This window comes from Schistocerca americana, chromosome X (assembly GCF_021461395.2).
Source record: "Schistocerca americana isolate TAMUIC-IGC-003095 chromosome X, iqSchAmer2.1, whole genome shotgun sequence".
In the NCBI taxonomy this organism is placed as follows: domain Eukaryota; kingdom Metazoa; phylum Arthropoda; class Insecta; order Orthoptera; family Acrididae; genus Schistocerca; species Schistocerca americana.
The window spans coordinates 186469096-186491420 of record NC_060130.1 but is presented as its reverse complement, the minus strand read 5'-3'; the positions used below and the strand labels follow the sequence as shown (position 1 = coordinate 186491420).

Genomic DNA, 22325 nt, shown 5'->3' with positions numbered 1-22325 from the left:
GTCAGCTGGACATGATACCATTTTACTATGCACCTTTTGTTTTCAGTTAGATTACAGTCTGACCCAGGAACTTATTTTTGGAGTTTCTTGCAACTTTCCAATACTAGTCAAACATCAATCCCAAAAAAGTTATTGAAGTTCTCATTCGTTTGAGTAAATCCTATAATGGTTAGTAGGTGTTGTGTGTGCAGATGAGAGTTTACACTCCATTTCATTTATTAATTTATAGGGGTTTTAATTAATAATAAGTAGTCTTTTATGTTTGGAAGTAACAGTGAAGATGTAAAGCCACTTCATGTATTTAAGTTCTAATGTGAGATTGAGAATAGTGATCTTTATTCTCAAATGAGACTGTTCAACAAGTTGTTGTGAGATACAAAGTGGTGTTAAATCCAGTTTCTTAAATTAATTTCTCTATCCATCCACAGACAATATATTTTGAATTGATGTTGAGAGACTGCACATACAAATTTATAAAATTATTTAGAAAAAAGTGACATTACAGACAAAAGAATAGAACATACAGTTTTGAAAGCTGAAGAACACAAACAATTTTTCATCTGAAGCAAATTCAGTCAATAAAAATTGTTGAACTGTGAGACAGAATCATTTATCAGTAATTATATCCAGCTGGTAAAATAAATATTGGTACTGACTGATACACATAAAAGTGAAAGTACACAACTCTATCATAGCTTTCAGATCTTTCCATCATTGGGAAGAAGAGGAGGACTGTTCAAGGCAGGTTAAAAAGGGAAGGCCAAGTTACTGAGCTCCCAGTCTATGTTCCCTTCTCTTGGGCTCAACTAATTGATCTACCTTTTCTTTGAAAGATTTACCAAACTATCCCTCTCTTTTCCTCAGTGAAAGAAGTAATAGCTCTGAAAGCTAACATAGTCTTGTGTCATTTGGCTGTATTATTTATGTTTGCTGCTGAAGGTACATAATTCCGCCTCATAATTTTTAGAAATTCAGAGATAAATTGAAATTATATTCATCAATCACTGCCTAAAGTGCTTGAATGTCTAGACTCTGGGATTGCAAATTCATAAAAGTATCACAAGTGACAATAACTGCAGAAAAATGAATATCAGTTCTAACAGTACATAGTTAATATTCATTTGAAGTTTCCAAATAAATAGCAGCTGAAAAAGAATAATAGAAGCTTCTCTTTAGTAACATATTCCTAGGTTTAATTCACAACCTCAAACATTTTCTTCCATGTTTAGACATGTGGAACACTTTGTTAATTAATGCATATTATTTGAAATTGTAAATAAATGCAACTTATGTTATGACCATCTTATGACAGAGGGATTGTAATACTTTTGTATTACATTCTTCTTAAAATTTGTGTCTGAAATCACTGATGCACTTTTAACAGCTTTCTGTGACTTCCATTCTTGTTTTCAATTGGTACAGGTCGCATCTGTTTTATTGGAACATGGAGCATCTCTCACAGCTACAACAAAGAAAGGCTTCACACCACTTCATCTCGCTGCAAAATATGGGAACATGAAAGTTGCAAAGCTTTTACTTCAGCGTGATGCCCCTGTCGATGCGCAGGGAAAGGTAAATTTCTTTTTTTTTTGTGGTTTGAATGACCTTTTGTAGATCTGTGTGAATACTATATCACTTGTGATGTTTCGTAATCGACTGATGACAGAGGAGTGAAATACTGGTCTCTTTATTGAATGTACAGCAATTTCAATCCCTTCGCTACTGAATAATTTAGTTCATCCATAAATTACCAAAACTGATATGAGCAAATAAAATAAAATAAATTGCTATGAGCAGAATCATGTTCAATTGCTTTAATAAAGCTATATCTAGTTCTGTTCACAAACACTGCCTAAGTTGAGTGAAGGGTGAACAAGATGTATTTGTTTTCTTTTTATCAAGAACTATTTTAGACAGTTACTTCACTTCTCACACTTTTTTAATTTCTATGTGATCCTCTTTTATTTGTTTGATATTTGCATAGTGTAATTGTCAGTGAGTAGTTTCTATTTTTCTCTTCTGACAGGAGTCATTTCAGTATTTCTTTTCTTCTTCTTCTAATCACACTTTAATAAAATCTTGTAGGTTTTCTTTAACCATATGTCTGAATTTGCCTATATCTCATCAGTTTTCTTCAATATGCCACACATTTTGCTTCACATTGTTGAAATAAACTTATTATTGCAGACTTAGCTGTATACAGGGTGATTACTGAAGATAAGCAAATATTTTAATATGTTATTCTACAAGTAAAACTAAAGAAAAAAGTTAATAAACATAGGTCCACAAATGTTTAGTTACAAAGTTATGGCTAATAAAAGATTTTGTGTGAAATTTAGCAACTTCTATAATATTAAGCCATCACAAAACTGTATGAGGTTAATGTAAAGCATGATTTCCATTTATTTTGTGAATCTAATAAAACATGTCCCAGACGTCTATCTGCAGTAGTTTTCCAGAACATCCAGAGAACCAAAGAACTAATTTCATAAAATTTTTAATTTATTTACTACATCACCCAATTTGCTTTTTAAGTTCCAGACAGTTCACTGAACAATACAGAAAACTAACTCTTTTCAAGGTTAAGAAATGACTGGCTTAACTCACTAACAGTTGCCAACAATGACATAAACATTTCTACATTATTAATAGAAAGTAAACAAATTTACTTGTATAATAATCCTTGCTTCTCTGGATGTTCTGGAAAACTACTGCAGATACACATCTGGAACCTGTTTTATTAGATTAACTAGACCAATAACCACAAAATAAGTGGAAATCATGCTTTACTTTAACCTCATACAGTTTTGTGATGGCTTCATATTACCAGAGTTGCTAAATTGCAGGCAAAATCTTTTATTAGTCATAACTCCATAACAAAATATTTGTGGACTTATGTTTATATGAACTTTTTTCTTTAGTTTTACTTTTAGGATAACATATTAAAATATTTGCATATCTTTGTGAATCACACTGTATATTGTACCAGTTATGAGTTTCTTCCGACTCCATTCATGTGTGGAGCACAGGAAGGATGATTGTTTAAATGCCTCTGTGCATGCTGTATTAATCTAATCTTGTCTCACAATCTGCATGTGAGCAATATGTAAGTGGTTATAGTATATTCCAAGAGCCATCAGTTAAAGTTGGTTCTTGAAACTTTTTCGGTAGGGTTTCTTGGGATAGTTTGCATCTGTCTTCAAGAATATGCCAGTTTAGTTTCTTCAGCATCTCTGTGAAACTTTCCCATGGATCAAACAAATCTGTGACCATTTGTGTTGCCATTCTCTGTAAACAGTGTCTCCAAAGCACATGACGCTGTAGGTCTGACAAATGTGCCTTGGGATAAGAACACGTGTACAGGATTTTATTACTGACACTCTTCATCATGTGATGCACCTAGTCCAATTCGTAAACACTGTTATTGATAATGTGCTGTTCCAGGCTACTCTTTGGTGTAATTTCACCTAAATATCTCAGTTAATTGATCCTTCAAATCTGCCCATAATTTATTTAGAATTCTTGAAGTTTATTTTCAGGACCACATCGTTACTGTTTTTATTAATTAATTTATTTCTGCATGGTAATCTTCATGATTGCAGAATTCATGCTGTTGCCAAACATGTCATACACCTCTGCAAGTTCCAGATAATCAACATGCAAAAATCTGGGTCAATGTCCAATTTTACACTGATCTTCATGTCTTTCTTTTAAGCTCAACATCTTCCTCGGGTCTTTAATTTCTTTTAAATTAGAGTAGAAATGGTTTTGCTCTGTTTGATAACATATTTAGTATAAGATTTTTCCAAGATTTTACCCATTAACTTCTCTTAGTTAGGGAAAGAATGCTTAATCAATGGAACAGAGTTGTCATTGATTTTCCATTCATTCAAGATATGTGCGAGTAGTTCTCATTGAACTTAGTTATACATGTTCTTAAAATCCAATCCACTACTGAATCTTCAATAACCTTATAACTTACGGTACGCACATTACTGAAAATCTCTTCTACTTGTACCTGTACTGTCTTTGACTCTGACATGAAGTATTTTGCAGAATACCATCCATGGCAGAGTAATAAGTTATATGTTAATAATAGTTACCATTATTATTCTCATACTTGGCAGGTTCAGAAATATTGAGTCTTCTTACTTTGTTGCTGGTCTTCTGTTTGACTTACATCTTACAAGATGGTTATTTCATATAACTAATTTGGTACCAGTTCTTATGAGACTGATGACCTCACTGTCTGGTCTCCTTCCTCAAGCAACCCAACCCCAACCCAACCAGTTCTTCACTTTGATTCACTTATCCAACATGAGCCGTAATAGAAATAATGAGTTAAATAAAAATGATAAGTTAATTTCTTGACTTCAAGTAAATATATTTCATTTCACTAATGGCACTTTTTGTGAGTCAGTATACTAAGTTCAAACATTATAATCTAAAATTCTGGTACTTTTGATACAGATGATCCAAAATGAATGAAAAAGTTTCGTGTGTTTGGATAAGTAATTTGATATTACGAGAGAATATCGTCAGAGGTTCACATATGATACCTGCTACACTCACACTTCATTTATATCTACATTCAATCTCTGCATGGCACAATGTAGTGTGTGATAGATTATGTATAACGTGCCATTATCTTTTCTCTCCCCCTCCCCCACCCCCTTTCCCTCACACACTCTACCTCTTCTGCTCTTAGATAATGCATAGGAAGAATGAGTGTCCATATTCCTGCTCCTAATCACAGATTGCTTTGTTTTTAGAATACGTTTTCAAGATGCAAAACATCTACTCGCATCAAAAAAAGTTTTGCATCACCATAGTTCCCAAAACTCCTGAAGATAGATGTTGACTGCCGATATTGTATCACAGACACAGTCCATTTGACTGTTTGGAGATGTCACTAAACCTGCCCAAAGATCTACACAACCAAATATGAGCAGTGCCTATTAGATGGAGGGGGTCCAACAGCAGATCAGTTCCATTCATTCCACCAGGAAGGAGGTACACGGCTCGTGTTGTCTGTAGTTCAACCGTGCCTAGATGGTCAAAATGCAGTTTGATCATGTCCGCATTGTTACTTTGTGCCAGAAAGGGCTCTCAACAAGGGAAGTGTCCAGGCATCTCAGAGTGAACAAAAACAATGTTGTTCGGACATGGAGGAGACACAGAGAGACAGGAACTGTCAATGAAATGCCTCGTTCAGCCATCCGAGGGCTACTACTGCAGTGGATGACCACTACCTACGGATTATGGCTTGGAGGATCCCTGACAGCAATTCCACCATGTTGAATAATGCTTTTTGTGCAGCCACAGGAAGTCGTGTTATGACTCAAGCTGTGCACAATAGGCTGCATGATGCACAACTTCATTCTCGGCATCCATGGCGAGGTCCATCTTTGCAACTACAACACCGTGCAGTATTGTACAGATGGGCCCAACAACATGCTGAATGGACTGCTCAGGATTGGCATCTCATTTTCTATATGAGTGAGTGTCGCATATGCCTTCAACCAGAGAATCTTCTGAGATGTGTTTGGAGGTAACCTGGTCAGACTGAATGCCTTAGACACACTGTCCAGTGAGTGCAACAAGGTGGAGATTCGCTGCTGTTTTGGAGTGGCATTATGAGGGGCCGACATACATCGCTGGTCGACATGGAAGGCACCGTAATGGCTGTACGATGCGTGAATGCCATCCTCTGACTGATAGTGCAACCATATTGGGAGCATTTTGGCGAGACATTCGTCTTCATGGACAAATATTCGCACCCACATCATGCACATCTTGTGAATGACTTCTTTCAGGATAATGACATCGCTCGACCAGAATGGCCAGTATGTTCTCCAAGTGCGAACCCTATCAAACATGCCGGGAATAGATTGAAAAAGGCTGTTTATGGACTATGTGCCCACCAACCACTCTGAGGGATCTATGCTGAATCACCATTGAGGAGTGGAACAATCTGGACCAACAGTGCGTTGATGAACTTGGGGATAATATGCTACAATGAATACAGGCATGCATCAATGAAAGAGGACATGCTACTGGGTATTAGAGGTACTGGTGTGTATAGCAGTCTGGACAACCACCTCTGAATGTCTTGCTGTATGGTGGTACAACATGCAATGTGTGGTTTTCAAGAGTAATAAAAAGGGTGGAAATGATGATTATGTTGATCTCTATTCCAATTTTCTGTACAGTTTTCAGAACTCTGAAAATCAAGGTGATGCAAAACTTTTTTTCATGCATGTTTGTTTCCTCCTACATTCTGTTGCTTTTTGTGACAGATTTTAAGTCTGATTAAACAAGAATCTTACTGCTTTTCTATGAAGTTTCACTATATCTTACATTAACCCATCTTTGTGACTGTTCCAAACTTAGAAATGATCCTCATGTAGATGTTAGATATGGCTTTGTAATTAGCTTGCTTCGTGGATTAATAACACTACCACAGAATTCTTCCAATCAATCACATCGTGACATCTAGCTTCTGCACAATTATATTTACATTTTCATTCCATCTTGAATGTCTTTAGATGTTTACCCTTAAATATTTCATCTTTGTGACTTATTTTTAAAAACATTGGTCTTTAAATATGTCTGCTTGTGTCTGTATGTGTGGATGGATATGTGCGTGTGTGCGAGTGTATACCTGTCCTTTTTTCCCCCAAAGGTAAGTCTTTCCGCTCCCGGGATTGGAATGACTCCTTACCCTCTCCCTTAAAACCCACTTCCTTTCGTCTTCCCCTCTCCTTCCCTCTTTCCTGATGAGGCAACAGTTTGTTGTGAAAGCTTGAATTTTGTGTGTATGTTTGTGTTTGTTTGTGTGTCTATCGACCTGCCAGCGCTTTCGTTTGGTAAGTCACCTCATCTTTGTTTTTATATATAATTTTTCCCACGTGGAATGTTTCCTTCTATTATATTGGTATCTTGTATTCTAGTAGCCCAAGACATATCTGATCTTTGTGGAACATATTTTACCAGAAAATCAATTCATACATATACATTATAATATTCTACACACTGTTAATAAAAGTAGAAAGATGACAGTACTGGAAATACTTGAAATCAACAGACATCTGATGTAGAACACAAGTGCATTTCCAAATCAGTGATCATTGTTTCCTTTTCCTCCTCTCTTAAGATGGGTTTAATTTAGGCATTTGTTAGAGAAGCAAATTAGAATATTAAATTAAACTGTATTATTTATTTTTAAATGTAAGTAATTTGTTGATTGATTTTAAATACAACTCATCACAAGTTAAGAACCCTATATCTGTGTTATTACAATCTCAGCAAGTGCACATTATTTGATCTATATTTGTGACATTCAATTGTCACCTCACGATGTTACAAGAAGAAGAAAATCGGTTTGTAAGTAAGTGAGGATAAGTAATATTAGCAGAACATCAAGAAAGTATTCACTTTATTTTTGTTATTGCTGACATGTTCTGACAAACACTGAGAGAGAAGCCAGTTGAAGATATTCAAAAGTTTATTTTTGGTAAAACACTTCCTCTGCTCCTTTTCTATATTACAGCCATTCAGGTTATAGTGAGATTAAATCATGTGCTATTTTTATCTTTTTAGTTTTATTTATTATACTAGTGAAACAGAATTCACTTTCATAGAAGGTTGTATCTTTTCCCTTTTCTTTCACTATAAGTATTCTACATTCTTAATATCTAAAGCTGTAACTGAAATGAGATGGTCATTTCAAGCCACTTTTAAATATAAATATTTTGTGCTTGTTTATCAAATTTGTAATGTTAATTGTGTTCTCAAGTGGGGTTGGACTGAAACAAATTCTTCTGTTGCAGCAAGAAGTTCCATTATTTTATTTAAAAAAGTGGATCTGAAATGTTAAAGTGTATCACTAATACATACATTAGTGTCTAATGTTTTCTGTTTTTATTGTTCTTAGAATGGTGTTACACCTTTGCATGTGGCTAGTCACTATGACCATCAAAATGTTGCCCTTTTGTTGCTCGACAAGGGTGCCTCTCCACATGCCACAGCTAAGAATGGCCACACACCTCTTCATATAGCAGCAAGGAAGAATCAGGTATAAAATGCTCAAAATAGATAGCTATATTAGTACTTTGTTTGAAATTTCTCTCCTGTAATAGAAGCAGAGGGGGGAGTAGTGGCAAATTTAATTATGTCCCCAGTGTTGCTATTATGACTAAGTTGTTCTTAAATTCCTGTTGTACTGGATGATTCATCTAAGTTGTTCAGCTCAAATATATCTGGAATCATTTAAGATATCAAAATTCTGCTTTCACCCAGGTGAATTATGAGAAAGGCTTCACTAAAGAACTTATTGTCTGTTTTCATATCTGTATTAATTATGTAGATATTGCTGTCAACTTCACTTTTTCATATGAAAATATAGTAATTTCTGCTGCCAGTATTGTAGTTCTAAAAGATATGATTTCAACTGAAATCATTTTCCTAATTTTGGAGGAATAATAATATTTAGAAATTAGAATTTATCTGTTTTGAACATGGATCTAATTGCTGTCTTATGTGGGAGTTCATGATTCCATACCAAATAAGGAAATACGTCATGTCACAGAAGCAGGAGACAGAGTGTTGCAACACCACAAGACTGGTATAAAAGGGGTCCAGAGGAAATGTAGTTTTCATTCTGTCTGTGTTGTTTGCATGTAGTTGAGTACCAATTAGTTTGAAGGAAATAAATGTCTTTCACAAACCAAGAGAAACTAGATATATTACTGTTTTATGGAGAATGCAGAAGGAATCTATAAAGAACAGTTGAGTTGTATGCATAAAAGTATCCTGTCAAATGGTGTCAACCAGGAGTGACAGTTCAGCACATGTGCAAAAGAATTATTATTTTAAGGGCACTGGAATACTGTGCATAGGGTAAAGAGCAAACCTCCAACAACTGGAGTGAGCGAAATAGGTTTTATGGCTGTAATTATGAATGCCTCTGAAACAAGTTAAATAGCATTTTTCAAATTTTGTGTGCATCCATATCATGTTCCTCTTGACCAACAGATTAACCAGAGGGATTGCAGAAGACATATCGAATTCTGTCACTCAGTTCTGATGTACTGTCACAATAATAGATTCTTTCTTCAGAGAATTATTTTTCATATTACAAAGCTTGGAAAGCCAAATGTAAGAAGTATGCAGTATTGGGCCACAACTGAAAATTTGCTGGCTGAAGCAGGTTGAAAGTCAGAAACATTGGAGTGTGAAAATGTGGTGTAGGATTACTGGAGACAGTGATTGGACCTTAATTTCTTGAAGAAACCATAAAAGATATAGTTTCATGACAGAATGCTATTGGCTTGCCTAGAGGAGGTACCACTTGAAGAACATACATGTATGTGGTACCAACCTGATGGGTGGCCAGTTCTCTAGATGCTTGCAGCTAGGAAAGCAGTCACCCAGTCCTTTCCTAGTTGCTGGAGGATAAGACACAGAGGTGTTGTCAGTTGGGCTGCACATTCACATGTTTTGGGGTCACTGGACATTTGTCTCTGTGGTAATATCAAAAATGAAGTCTATATCCCACATATTTGTCATGTATTTTGTCCTGGATGCCAAGATTTGTGGCCTTGCTTTTTCCAATATTCTTCCAAGGAGGTTTATTTGTGTGTTGGCTGGTTCTATATCTTTGGTAGAGGTACAAGATCATAAATGGAATTTGAAGGAAGTTTTTACGACTAGTTTCTTTTGTGATTTCCTTTTTTTTGCTCTTGCTGATGTAATTTTGCAATGTAACTGGGCACCTTGACATTAAACTTATGACATGAACTTATTATTTAACAATCATTATACCTCAATTCACTGTTTTACAAATACATTAAATTTTTGATATACATTTGTTTTCAAGGCTCTGGCAGAAAGAAGGACAGAGCTGTTATTGCAGTGATAAATCCTACTTACAAGGGAACATCCCCATCGCACCCCCCTCAGATTTAGTTATAAGTTGGCACAGTGGACAGGCTTTGAAAAACTATACACAGATCAATCGAGAAAACAGGAAGAAGTTGTGTGGAACTATGAAAAAAAAGCAAAATATAGAAAATGAGTAGTCCATGCACAGGACAGGCAACATCAAGGCTAATGTGAGCTCAGGAGCGCCGTGGTCCCATGGTTAGCGTGAGCAGCTGCCGAACGAGATGTCCTTGGTTCAAGTCTTCCCTCAAGTGAAAAGTTTAATTTTTTATTTTCAGACAATTATTATCTGTCCGTCTGATGCGATCACTTTTTTGAGAGTGGTTATCACATCCACAAGAAAACTTAAATCGGGCAAGGTAGAAGAATCTTTTTACCCATTCGCCAAGTGTACAAGTTAGGTGGGTCGACAACATATTCATGTCATGTGACGCACATGCCGTCACCAATGTCGAATAGAATACATCAGACGTGTTTTCCTGTGGAGGAATCAGTTGAGCTATGACCTTGCGATCAAATGTATTTGGTTACCATTGGAGAGGCACGTCCTTTCGTCTACTAATCACACGGTTTTGCAGTGCGATCGCAAAACACAGACACTAAACTTATTACAGTGAACAGAGACGTCAATGAACGAACGGACAGATCATAACTTGGCGAAAATAAAAAAAGTAAAATTTTCACTCGAGGGGAGACTTGAACCAAGGACCTCTCATTCCGCAGCTGCTCACGCTAACCACGGGACTACGGCGCTCCTGATCTCACATTAGCTTTGATGTTGCCTATCTTGCACATGGACTACTCAGTTTGTATATTTTGCTCATTTTTTTCATAGTTCCACACAACTTCTTCCTGTTTTCTCGATTGATCTGTGTTCAGTTTTTCAAGATCTATCCACTGTGCCAACTTATAACTAAATCTGAGGGGGGTGTGATGGGGAGGTTCCCTTGTTAGCCTTCTTTGGTTTTAATCATGGCAGTGCACTCTGCTTTATAGAGCACATATGCTTTACAACTGTTTCATGGTTTCTAATTTTCACATTAAAGGAGAATGATTTTTTTAAATTGTTGATGACTGTGGAGAGTTGATATTTCGTCTACATCTTCTGGTTATCTAGTACTGTCTGGTTTTCTGGTCATTCCATTCATTTTAATTATTTATCATGGGTACTTAAAATTTTGAACATAGTTAATTGTCCCAAAATCTTTTTTAAATAATTCAGAGAACCCACATATTTGTCATGTATTTTGTCCTGGATGCCAAGATTTGTGGCCTTGCTTTCTCCAATATTCTTCCAAGAAGGTTTATTTGTGTGTGGCTGGTTCTACATCTTTGGTAGAGGTACAAGATCAGAGGCCGGGCTGTTAATTTTGTTTCCTTTGTGTTTTGTTCTTAGTTTTATCTGCAGATTTATTCCAGCTTTTTGTGATATGCTTCCCTATTCTCTAATGATTTTTTTCCAAAACACTATTAAAGAGTACAAGGGAAAGTCCTTCCCACTGTCAGACTCCTGTTCTGATTTCAAACATTCCCCAAATTTGACCTTGTAATTTACCTTTTCATTTCATGTTCATGAGAGAGTGTTTAATCAAATTCAGTACTTTATTATCTAATACAAAGTCTTTTAGTGTAGAGAACAGCATTGCTATGTTGATAGAATTACAAATTTTTCTTTCTTTCTTTCTTTCTTTCTTTTTTTAAATCCACAAAGGTGATGACATTATGTAGTGCAGTATTATTGATCTGAAATTGAAGATTTGTTCCACATACAATCTTCCCTTTTAGAAACGTTCCTGATATTCCTCTGTATGTTATCAGTTTGCTTTTCCATTCTTCCTGTATTTCTTCTGTATCCCAAATATTTAGAATTATGTTGTGTAAGATCTTTTTTAGATTTTCACATGCTGTTTTCCACATTCCCACAAATATACCAGTTTTTTTACATACTACATGACTTTTTAATTTTCTGACAATCTCTTATGTTTCTTTGAAACTAGAGGGTGAAGATGGTACAACATAAATTTCAGATTATAGTAAGGTCAGACTTCCTTTGGTTCTTCACAGGTGAGCAGTTTTTTAAAATAGTTAGCTGGCAGTTCACAGTTTTCTGTGTTGTTCAATGCTGGTTCTCCATTTCTTTTCCTGAAGCATAAACTTGGAGACTGACATATCTGTAGCTCATTTATAAATGCTTTGTAAAAGTTTTTTGCCTTTTTCTTCTGAATTCGTATTACTATGCATTGTACCTCTTTGGATTATTCAGTGCATATAATTTTACATATAAATTTGTATGTTCTATTTCCTTGTAATGATTTCACATAAAATTTGTATGTACATTTGGACTAGAGACATACTATATTTAATGTCTACAGATGGATAAGGAATGAATAAAGTAAAATAAATAAACTGATTATAATTGCTTCATACTGAATGATGTTAAGGCATTTATTAATATTTTGGCTGTTGACTTCTGTATTTCATTGAAGTTTTGTTAGTTTCATGCCTGTATCATACAGGGTGTTTCAAAAATGACCGGTATATTTGAAACGGCAATAAAAACTAAACGAGCAGCGATAGAAATACATCGTTTGTTGCAATATGCTTGGGACAACAGTACGTTTTCAGGCAGACAAACTTTCGAAATTACAGTAGTTACAATTTTCAACAAGAGATGGCGCTGCAAGCGATGTGAAAGATATAGAAGACAACGCAGTCTGTGGGTGCGCCATTCTGTACGCCATCTTTCTGCTGTAAGCGTGTGCTGTTCACAACGTGCAAGTGTGCTGCAGACAACATGGTTTATTCCTTAGAACAGAGGATTTTTCTGGTGTTGGAATTCCACCACCTAGAACACAGTGTTGTTGCAACAAGACGAAGTTTTCAACGGAGGTTTAATGTAACCAAAGGACCGAAAAGCGATACAATAAAGGATCTGTTTGAAAAATTTCAATGGACTGGGCACGTGACGGATGAACATGCTGGTAAGATAGGGCGACCGCGTACGGCAACCACAAAGGGCAACGCGCAGCTAGTGCAGCAGGTGATCCAACAGCGGCCTCGGGTTTCCGTTCGCCGTGTTGCAGCTGCGGTCCAAATGACGCCAACGTCCACGTATCGTCTCATGCGCCAGAGTTTACACCTCTATCCATACAAAATTCAAACGCGGCAACCCCTCAGCGCCGCTACCATTGCTGCACGAGACACATTCGCTAACGATATAGTGCACAGGATTGATGACGGTGATATGCATGTGGGCATCATTTGGTTTACTGATGAAGCTTATTTTTACCTGGACGGCTTCGTCAATAAACAGAACTGGCGCATATGGGGAACCGAAAAGCCCCATGTTGCAGTCCCATCGTCCCTGCATCCTCAAAAAGTACTCGTCTGGGCCGCCATTTCTTCCAAAGGAATCATTGGTCCATTTTTCAGATCCGAAACGATTACTGCATCACGCTATCTGGACATTCTTCGTGAATTTGTGGCGGTACAAACTGCCTTAGACGACACTGCGAACACCTCGTGGTTTATGCAAGATGGTGCCCGGCCACATCGCACGGCCGACGTCTTTAATTTCCTGAATGAATATTTCGATGATCGTGTGATTGCTTTGGGCCATCCGAAACATACAGGAGGCGGCGTGGATTGGCCTCCCTATTCGCCAGACATGAACCCCTGTGACTTCTTTCTGTGGGGACACTTGAAAGACCAGGTGTACCGCCAGAATCCAGAAACAATTGAACAGCTGAAGCAGTACATCTCATCTGCATGTGAAGCCATTCCGCCAGACACGTTGTCAAAGGTTTCGGGTAATTTCATTCAGAGACTACGCCATATTATTGCTACGCATGGTGGATATGTGGAAAATATCGTACTATAGAGTTTCCCAGACCGCAGCACCATCTGTTGTTGAAAATTGTAACTACTGTAATTTCGAAAGTTTGTCTGCCTGAAAATGTACTGTTGTCCCAAGCGTATTGCAACAAACGGTGTATTTCTATCGCTGCTCGTTTAGTTTTCATTGCCGTTTCAGATATACCGGTCATTTTTGAAACATCCTGTATTATCTATGATTTTATCATAATCTGCCTTCATCTATATCTATTTCAAATATTCTCTCAGAGGTGTCACTTCTTTGGCATATTACTAGAAGAAAAATTTACTAATTCAATGTTCCAGCACTGTGGTTACTTTGTTCTGGGCCATTTGATTGTAATTCACTCACCCATCTCTTCATTATTTGATGATATTGTTTTCTTATTATCAAAATTGTAGATTTTCTCTTTTCATTTTGGTCTGTAGTACAACCCTTGGAATAATGAGAAATACATCCAGATTATGAATACTAGTAGATGTTCATTACACTGTAAATTATTTTGTGAGAAGTTCGTACAGATTGTTGATTTAGTTCCATATTTGTGAGTTGTGAGGAGTATCTTTAATAGTTGACCCTAGATCAGTTGAGAGAACTCCATGAAACAAGCATTAACCAGGCTGCTGTTTTTGTTGGCCTGCTGTATCACTTTTTGGGTAATGTCTTCAAATGCATTCAGAACAGTACCAGGGCTTCATTTGATGTCTGTTTTTAGCCAGTCTAGAAAACTTATATGCAAAGTGATAATATACACAGCAGATATTGACGATTGTGGTAGACAGTGAAGGAATATGTTGTGCACAGACTGTTCCAGTTACCTTTGATAATATTTTATTTATTAGTGTTATGTTTGCAATCTTCTAACTAACACCATCAAAATTACTAACTGTTTAATTTTCACACTGTAAAAATTCTTAATAATGTTATTAATCATTAAGAGAGATCTTCCCTTAACATTTTTTTTTCTTTTACTCAGAAATATGGAACAATCCAAATATATTGCAGGAGCAAAACCAACAAATAAAAAAACATTACTTAATAATGTATTGATATGCTCACTGTTCAGCAGAGATTAACTTGCATGCAAACTAAGTACATAGCTCTCGGAAGCTGATGGATCCCATCTTCATCATTCACCTCTGTCCTTAACCCTATGGAGAAGAATATTGGGCTTTGGAAATGAGTCATTTATGCTGTTATATACAGTGTTACTGGCACATATGTAATTGATGTATCTTCAAAAGTAATACATATTAAAAAATACCAAACGCCAAGATTTATTTTTCATATCTATTTTAGTTCTTTAATAGATTACAAATTTTTAAAAAATGATGGTGTAAAGTATAATTAAATTTAAAAATAATGCAAGCTAAATTAATGAGTAATTCTAATTATCCTTCCAGAAACAAGTGTGAGATGAGTTACTGAGCAATTTCTTCTTCGTGAAAGTCCAAATTTTCTTACTCACTCAACAAACATGATGTATTTGTTGCAGAAACTGTGAAATCTAATGAGTAACGTAGAAAATTACGTCAATGTGATTGTATTGGCTTAGCTGTTCACAATAGCAGGTGTTACATTTGCTAATGTTTCTTTCAAAATAATTTTTAGAAATTGGCAACACAAAGCAGCACCAGACAGATGACAGGTACTGAGATGTCCAGTTCTCATTTACAATATGCCCAATTTTCAAATGATAGAGGGCTTTCACTTTGAGAAAATTGTGACCCAACCTATACTTGGGCAAGATCTTTTTGACACGAAGTTGAGTCCAAAGCTATGCTTGTGTTTGGTCTAAAATGCATTAAAAATACTAATATTTGATTCATAGCACTTCCAATAGCATTTAAAAAAATATGAAAATGGAATCAGTGTTGTAGAGACTTTAAATTTTGTGTCTGTTATTGCAGATGGATATTGCTACCACTTTGCTCGAGTATGGTGCAAAAGCAAATGCAGAATCAAAAGCTGGATTCACTCCTTTGCATCTGAGCTCACAGGAAGGACATACAGACATGTCCACTCTGCTAATAGAACATCAGGCTGATACCAACCATAAGGCAAAGGTACAGTCACAATATTAATATTTAAGTTTTTATCCTTATAATATTCTTATAATATGTGATGCATTTAGTATTTCATGTAAAATACCAGTTCAAAACCAACCAAATGTAGTTTCATCAAAACGAAAATTCACTCAAGAAAACTATAAAAATTATAAGAAACAATCAATGTCTAGTATTTACGTTCCAAAGGACAAATATTTAGTATTACCAATAGCTATGTATAAAAGTACATGATACTGTCTCATCTTTTAGAATCTGTTCCTTCCTCAAGATGGAGAAAGGGGTAGATCAAAAAGGTTAAAAAGTGAGTGCACATCAGTCAGAACCCAATGTGAGAGTGTCCCACCTGTCATGAGGATAAGGGCAGACAAAAATGAAGAGGGACTGTAGAGAGTAGGAGGTTAGAGATGACACACTGGCAAACAATGAGCCAGCTTCAGTCCATTAATTATAAGGATGGAGTGAGAAGCAAAGATGGATCTGAGGAAGATAACTGAATAGTGTAATTAAGATCTAGGAGAGAAAAGGGATAAGAAAGTAAATTAATAAGAGAGAAAATATTATAATAATGAAAAAAAGAGAAAGGGAATGTATTAACATAGGTTAACTCCAAGAGGATGTTGGGGCATGAGCACATATCTGATGAGGCACCATCTCCAGGCAGACTGTGAATAGCCTGTATTGTGTCACAAGCACTCACTGAAGAACATCTTCAGCAACAGGGTAGTCTCATTCCCTGATGCACACGTTTCTGAACCCATTTGTGTACTCAAGCAGGTCGGTGGGGTTTATTCCCATATACACTCCTGGAAATGGAAAAAAGAACACATTGACACCGGTGTGTCAGACCCACCATACTTGCTCCGGACACTGAGAGAGGGCTGTACAAGCAATGATCACACGCACGGCACAGCGGACACACCAGGAACCGCGGTGTTGGCCGTCGAATGGCGCTAGCTGCGCAGCATTTGTGCACCGCCGCCGTCAGTGTCAGCCAGTTTGCCATGGCATACGGAGCTCCATCGCAGTCTTTAACACTGGTAGCATGCCGCGACAGCGTGGACGTGAACCGTATGTGCAGTTGACGGACTTTGAGCGAGGGCGTATAGTGGGCATGCGGGAGGCCGGGTGGACGTACCGCCGAATTGCTCAACACGTGGGGCGTGAGGTCTCCACAGTACATCGATGTTGTCGCCAGTGGTTGGCGGAAGGTGCACGTGCCCGTCGACCAGGGACCGGACCGCAGCGACGCACGGATGCACGCCAAGACCGTAGGATCCTACGCAGTGCCATAGGGGACCGCACCGCCACTTCCCAGCAAATTAGGGACACTGTTGCTCCTGGGGTATCGGCGAGGACCATTCGCAACCGTCTCCATGAAGCTGGGCTACGGTCCCGCACACCGTTAGGCCGTCTTCCGCTCACGCCCCAACATCGTGCAGCCCGCCTCCAGTGGTGTCGCGACAGGCGTGAATGGAGGGACGAATGGAGACGTGTCGTCTTCAGCGATGAGAGTCGCTTCTGCCTTGGTGCCAATGATGGTCGTATGCGTGTTTGGCGCCGTGCAGGTGAGCGCCACAATCAGGACTGCATACGACCGAGGCACACAGGGCCAACACCCGGCATCATGGTGTGGGGAGCGATCTCCTACACTGGCCGTACACCACTGGTGATCGTCGAGGGGACACTGAATAGTGCACGGTACATCCAAACCGTCATCGAACCCATCGTTCTACCATTCCTAGACCGGCAAGGGAACTTGCTGTTCCAACAGGACAATGCACGTCCGCATGTATCCCGTGCCACCCAATGTGCTCCAGAAGGTGTAAGTCAACTACCCTGGCCAGCAAGATCTCCGGATCTGTCCCCCATTGAGCATGTTTGGGACTGGATGAAGCGTCGTCTCACGCGGTCTGCACGTCCAGCACGAACGCTGGTCCAACTGAGGCGCCAGGTGGAAATGGCATGGCAAGCCGTTCCACAGGACTACATCCAGCATCTCTACGATCGTCTCCATGGGAGAATAGCAGCCTTCATTGCTGCAAAAGGTGGATATACACTGTACTAGTGCCGACATTGTGCATGCTCTGTTGCCTGTGTCTATGTGCCTGTGGTTCTGTCAGTGTGATCATGTGATGTATCTGGCCCCAGGAATGTGTCAATAAAGTTTCCCCTTCCTGGGACAATGAATTCACGGTGTTCTTATTTCAATTTCCAGGAGTGTAAAACACCAGGCAGGAGACTCAAGTTAGTTGATAAATGGCATGTGTGGCTTTGAAAGTTGACTTGTCTTTGATATGGTAGAATTCTGGAAGTGCTGAACCCTTATCCCTATCTCGAAGTTCCTACATATACAATCATACCCACCGTAAAACCTGCCAAGCAGCCACTCACTACAGGGGCCTCTCCTCCAGTAAATCCTACAATATCAGAGAAAGTCAAACTCAAGAAGTCACACGAGACATTTATCCACCATCCCATGTCTGCCACACCATGTTTTATATAGGGAATACTGCCATTAAACTGCCCAAGTGCCCAAATGGTCACAATACCTGTCTCCCTCAGGGAAACCTGGCACGCGGTTATGTGACTTAAGGACCACAGAGTCTGTTATTTTGATCCTCCCACCTGATACTAATTTCCTCAAACTCCAGAGACAGGAGCCCACCCTCCAAGATAACCGTGTGTCCTGACATCCTAGAAAAGTTAACCTCTGTTGACATGTTCCCTCTCTCTTTTTTCATTGTTATCAACTTTTTTGTGCTAATTCTCCTCTCCCTCTCTGTCCCTTATTTATTTATCTTCTTATCCCTTTTTCTGCCTATTTCTCATTATACTTTTCATTTTTCTTCCTTTAACCCATCTTTACTTCTCCCTCTTCCCTATAATTATCTCTGGAATGAAGATGTCACAGTGCCTACCAATTTACTATATTTGATCCACTACACTCTATGATGCCTCTGCTTTCATCTCTGTTTGCTCTTTTCCTCATTCTGAGGTCTCAGTGCCTTGCCCGTCTCGTTTCCTTCGCCAACTTATCCCTTTCTCCTGCCCAAGGTAGGAATTAACAAGTCTGGTGTCATGTACTTCTATGTGTATCTATTGGCAGTCCTAATTATTTCACCCCTGTAAGAAAGTACTGACCGCTAATTCCATCTCATGGCTGTAATTTATAAAAAACTGATAACTTGTAATCACTTCTCTATTATTCTGTTTCTACTATCTTACAGATAATATTGAAAACACTGCTATCTTATATTTCAGAATGGTCTTGCGCCACTACACTTGTGTGCACAGGAAGACAGGGTAAATGTTGCAGCGATTCTGTTAAAGAATGGAGCAGAAGTTGACACAACAACAAAGGTAAGATTATCACTTGTGAAATTTGATTATTCCATGATACGTCCAAAAAAAAACCTGCAATTGGTGCTAACTGTCTACAAGTATTCTGTAAAACAAATTTGTATGAAATGAGAATGATAGCAGTTCAGATATTGCAATTAAAAGTGTTATATAGTCTCAGTGTGGAGTACTGAACTGGCTGAGCCCTGTGGAAGGTTTTGATTTGGCTTTACATGTAGTTTATAAGTTGTGTAAAAAATTGTGGTAACTTGATGGTCGTGCGAAATTAGTATTTTATAATGCCAAATGATATTCCATTAGTCAGACTTTGAGATTTTTTAAGTAATTACCATTTTCATCTTAAAAACATGAAGGCATTTTTAAAAGAAATTTATTTTTACATAAAACTTCATTTTAGTACAATTTTCACCAGTATTAAGGTACTCATTATAACAAATTGCCAACTTCTGAATTCTGTTCTCATAAATGTGCAACATGAGTTGCTGTCCACTGCTGAACTGCCATTTTGATGCCATCACTTTTTATAGTGCTGCTCTAAATGTTGTTTGAGTACAATATCAAGTGGTAATCACTAGCTGTAATGTTGTCTGTTCAAAGCTTTACATCAACTTTTTACGCCGAGTCTTCAGTGAAGACAAATGATCACCCATTTCGCATTTCATTATGAAAATTACAACAGCCACCTTAAAATGCTCTAATTTATATTCTTACCATTCCATCACTCATAGCATTTTCTCCATAAACTTCACTGATCTGTTGATGAATTTTAGTCACTTTCATACTTCTTGCATACAGAAAACTGAGTACTGCACATATTTCTCTCAGTGTGATTTTCAGTTAAATAAATGCACACAAATAAAAACAAGTGGATGCTTCCCTTATGGCTTCGTGGGTAGTCAATAAATGAAAGTACTGAGAGGGCATACCTTGATACTCTCCATAGCATGCTGCCATGATTCAGTTATCTACTTATATTATGACCCACCTCCTTTATGTTTAGATTTGCAGGACTGTGTCAGTATTTTGCAACTGTGTAACTTATAAACATATATAATTTTTTTCAGTGCTTGTTCTGCACTTAGAAAAAATTGTGGTAACTCATTAGCCATCTTTATATTTATCTCTTCTTACCCACTTAATACATACTCACTGTTTTACACGTCATTTATACAGCAATCATTTACAACCATATTAATTTTTTTCCTACCTTTGGATACCAAAAATCATGGTTTTTCTCAATTATAGCTGCGTGCTTTTCCCAATAGGACTTCATAAGTCTCAGGTGTTGCCTAATATTAGATCATCATACAGATAAAATGGTAAACTGATTACCCACCTGTTTAGAGGATAACTAGTTGCTATTGTTTCTGTAGGTAGTTTTGTTTCTGTTGTTGTTGTTGTGGTCTTAAGTCCAAAGACTGGTTTGATGCAGTTCTCCAGGCTACTCTATCCTGTGCAAGCCTCTTCATCTCCAAATAAGTACTGCAAACTGCATCTTCTGAATCTGGTTATTGTATTCATCTCTTGATCACTCTCTATGATTTTTACACACCATATTTCCCTCCAGTACTAAATTGGTGATCCCTTGATGCCTTGGAATGTGTTTTACTACCCAGTCCCTTCTCCTAATCCGTTTGTGCCACAATTTTTTTTCTCCCCAATTGTAGTCAGTATCTCCTCATTAGTTACATGATCTACCCATCTAATTTTCAACATTCTTCTGTAGCACCACATTTCACATGCTTCAATTCTCTTCTTGTTTATTATTCATGTTACACTTCCATACATGGTCACACTCCATACAGACACTTTCAGAAAAGACTTCCTGACACTTAAACCTATATTTAACATTAACCAATTTCTCTTCTTCAGAAATGATTTTCTTGCCATTTACAGTCTACATTTTATATACTCTCTACTTCGACCATCATCAGTTATTTCGCTGGACAAATAGTGAAATTCAGCTACTACTCTAAGTGTCTGATTTCGTAATCTTATTCCCTTAGCATCATCTGATTTAATTCAGCTACATCCCATTATCCTCATTTTGCTTTTGTTGACATTCTTCTTATATCCTCCATTGAAGACACTGTCTATTCCATTCAACTACTCTTCCAGGTCATTTTTTGTCTCTGACAGAATTACAATGTTGTCAGAAAACCTCAAAGTTTTTATTTCTTTTCCCTGGACGCTAATTCCTACTCCAAATTTTTCTTTTGTTTCCTTTAGTGCTTAATCAATACACAGATTGAATAACATTGGGGTTGTCTATAACCCTGTCTGACTCCCTCCTCAACCACTGCTTCCCTGTAATGCCTCTCGACTCTTATAACTGCCATCTGGTTTCTGTACAAATTGTAAATAGCCCTTTGCTTTCTGTGTTTTACCCCTGCCAAATATAGAATGTGAAAGAGATTATTCCAGTCAGCATTGTCAAAAGCTTTCCCTAAGGCTACAAATGCTATAATTGTAGGTTTGCCTTTTGTTAACCCATCTTCTATGAGAAATTGTAAGGTCAGTATTGCCTTGCATGTTCCTACATACCTCTAGAGACCAAACTAATCTTCCCCAAGGTCAGCTTCCACCAGTTCTTCCATTCATCCGTAAAGAATTTATGTTAGTATTGTGAAACTATGACTAATTAATCTGATTGTTCGGTACTTTTCACACCAGTCAGCAACTGCTTTCTTTGGAACTGGAACTATTATATTCTTCTTGAAATCTGAGCTGAGGGTATTTCACCTGTCTCATACATCTTGCGCACCAGGTGGAAGAGTTTTGTCAGGGCTGGCTCTCCCAAGATAATCAGTTCTAACTGAATGTTGTCTACTCCCGTGGCCTTGTTTCGACATAGGTCTTTCAGTGCTCTGTCAAATTCATCACACAGTATTGTATCTCCCATCTCATCTTCATCTACATCCTCTTCCATTTCCATAATATTGCTCTCAAGTACATCTACCTTGTGTAGACCATCTGTATACTCCTTCCACCTTTCTGCTTTCCTTTCTTTGCTTAGGACTGGTTTTCCATCTGAGCTTTTGATATTTATACATGTGGTTCTCTTTTCTCCAAAAGTC

General features: G+C 37.7%; 1 protein-coding gene across 5 annotated transcripts in view; it reads left to right on the top strand.

Moving 5' to 3' along the window:
- The window catches only part of LOC124555163 (ankyrin-3-like), a 904646-nt gene that overhangs the window by 377563 nt on the left and 504758 nt on the right, over positions 1-22325 (top strand). For all 5 annotated transcript variants that reach the window (XM_047128986.1, XM_047128985.1, XM_047128988.1 and 2 more), the window contains 4 exons: positions 1423-1572; positions 7937-8077; positions 15730-15885; positions 19150-19248. In XM_047128986.1, coding sequence (XP_046984942.1) covers positions 1423-1572; positions 7937-8077; positions 15730-15885; positions 19150-19248 — 546 coding nt within the window. The remainder of the gene's footprint in view (positions 1-1422; positions 1573-7936; positions 8078-15729; positions 15886-19149; positions 19249-22325) is intronic.